The 2,343-nt window shown below is 44.9% G+C and overlaps 1 protein-coding gene across 1 annotated transcript; it reads left to right on the top strand.

Annotated features, from left to right (window-relative positions):
- Window positions 1-220: 220 nt before the first annotated feature.
- On the top strand, window positions 221-1,100 carry CBG25066 (the record flags this gene model as incomplete). Its single annotated transcript, XM_002648640.1, has 2 exons — window positions 221-948; window positions 995-1,100. Coding segments are annotated over 2 exons (834 nt in total), but the record flags the coding sequence as incomplete, so codon positions are not given.
- Between the last annotated feature and the right edge of the window lie 1,243 nt (window positions 1,101-2,343).

Genomic DNA, 2,343 nt, shown 5'->3' with positions numbered 1-2,343 from the left:
TGTCGGCCACTTGAAAATAATGCTCTCAGGCGCCGTAGCCTAGGTTTCTCACTGCGCGGGAATTCAAATTCTCGTCCCTCGGCGGCACCTTTTGGAATTTTTTTCATTTTCAACGGCGTTTTTCGAGGATTTCGGATTTCTTTTAAATTTTTTTGCAATAATATTAGGAAAATAGATAACTTTTAACACATTTTAATGCAATAAAAATTTTTGGTCGGAGTCCCCCTTTAAGGATGAAGCAGTCTTCCGATTCTCAAATTGGTTCAAGAAATTGGGTGACGAAGATAAGGACAAGGAGGCAGAGGAGAAAGAGAAAGAACTCGCGGAAATTGCCGAAACTAGATTTCTGGAAAACAAGCAAAAATTCCGAAGCTTGCTTATCGAAAGGAAATTCTCCGCAGAAGAATGGACACTCATGAAGCAATTCCTTGACTACCCAGAGCTAGCAGCGATCGTGGTCAAAATGCGTCGATCTCAAGGAGTTCCAGGACTCAGACAAAATAGACGACGCTGCCTTACCTGTGAGGAATCACTGGCAGGGATGCCACTGACCGCACACAAAACAGAGAATTGTTCCATCCCATATGAAAGCCGAATTCTGGTCAGTAAGCGACTGTTTGGACAGAGAAAATGTTACGGATGTGGACGAATGAAGGAGGATGGAAATTGCAATTGTAAGAGTGTGCCATGTCGCAGATGCTGGAGATGGAACGTGCCAGAATCATTTCCACATCTTCAAGTAATGGGAACATGTCAGATGGTGTGGAAAATCAGACAGGAGACCGGACACGTTCCTACTGAACACGAGATCTCGGATTATACAAAGCGAAACGACAAGATAGCTTCAATAATTCAACACAAGTTGGAAAAGTTTGTGGCAGAGACAGAAAGAGAACTTGTGGATGCGGGAAGAGCGAGCAATCAGAAAACGGAGGCCGAATTGTGGTGGTAAGAGACGAAGCGAAGCGCCAGGAAAAATTCGTGGACACTACAGGGTGGCCGATAAGTATAGGACGCTCGCTTTCAGCATTCCCTGGCACGGTGCCAAGGGATATTTTCGAAAAATTTCGAAACTTTTCGAAAGTCCAGAGACTATATAAGTAAGCTTCTCAGTCATTTGTTCTCACTTCTCCATATCGCCGAGCTATGAAAAGTTCTCCTCATCGTCCTTCCATTGAACTCTTGTTCAAGAGAGGCCTCGGAAGTGCTGAGATCGCTCGACGCCTTCAAATTTCGTCTTCGACGGTTCGAAACGTTGTCGCTGCTATCAAAAAGCGAGGAGATGCTTCTGAAGTAAAAAAAAGCGGACGTCCACGTTCTGTCAACACCCGGAATACTCGTGCAATCATCAAGAAACGGATCATTCGAAATGATGGATTGAGTCTCAATAGGATGGCGTCACGGCTTGGAATTGCCCGATCCACTGTCCAATCGATTGTCAAGAACGACTTGAAGCTCAAAAGTTACAAACTACGTCGTGGACAGTACCTCTCGGACAAATCGAAAGCGATGCGACTCGAAAAATGCCGAAAATTACTCCAGCACTTTCAAGTGCGCCGCGTCTCTGACGTTATCTGGACAGACGAGAAGATCTTCACTATTGAACCTCTTCCCAACCGTCAAAACCAGAGACAGTTATTGTCAAAGGATGACAGCATGTCTCCGAAACGTCTTCTTGCCCATAACCGCCTTTTCCCGAAAAGTGTCATGGTTTGGGCCGGTATCACGGCAACCGGTAAAACTCCGTTGGTTTTCATTGAAAGAAATGTGAAAATCAACTCGGAGGTGTACCAAAAGATTGTGTTGATGGATAATTTGTTACCCTGGGTCACTCAGCACTTTGCTGGTGGTCCATTTATCCTTCAACAAGACTGGGCACCGTCCCATGGCTCGAGATCGACATTGGCCGTCTTGGAGGCGCATTTCCCTGGATTCCTGGACAAGAACTTGTGGCCTGCTTCCAGCCCGGATCTCAATCCGATGGATTTCAGCGTTTGGGGCATGTTGGAAGGGAAGATCGCGGGAAAAGTTTTTGCTACTGTCGATGACTTGAAGGCCGCTCTCGAGGTAGCATGGGCTTCGATCGACGACGGATACCTGCGGCGCACTGTCAATTCGGTGAAGAAACGTTTGAGAGCCTGTGTCAAAGCTCGTGGATCCAACTTCGAATTTCTCTTGTAAAATCAAATTTTCTGCTTATTTTTTGTTGTTTAATAAAGGTTGTTCTCGAAAAATCCTCAAATTGAAAAAATGGGAGCACTTTCAAAACGTCCTATACTTATCGGCCACCCTGTAAATTCAATAAATTCATCTCTAATTAAAATTTATAGTAATATTGTTTCG

Source organism: Caenorhabditis briggsae (genome assembly GCF_000004555.2).
Source record: "Caenorhabditis briggsae AF16 supercontig from assembly CB4, cb25.NA_386, whole genome shotgun sequence".
NCBI lineage: Eukaryota > Metazoa > Nematoda > Chromadorea > Rhabditida > Rhabditidae > Caenorhabditis > Caenorhabditis briggsae.
This window is presented reverse-complemented; position numbering and strand designations above follow the sequence as displayed.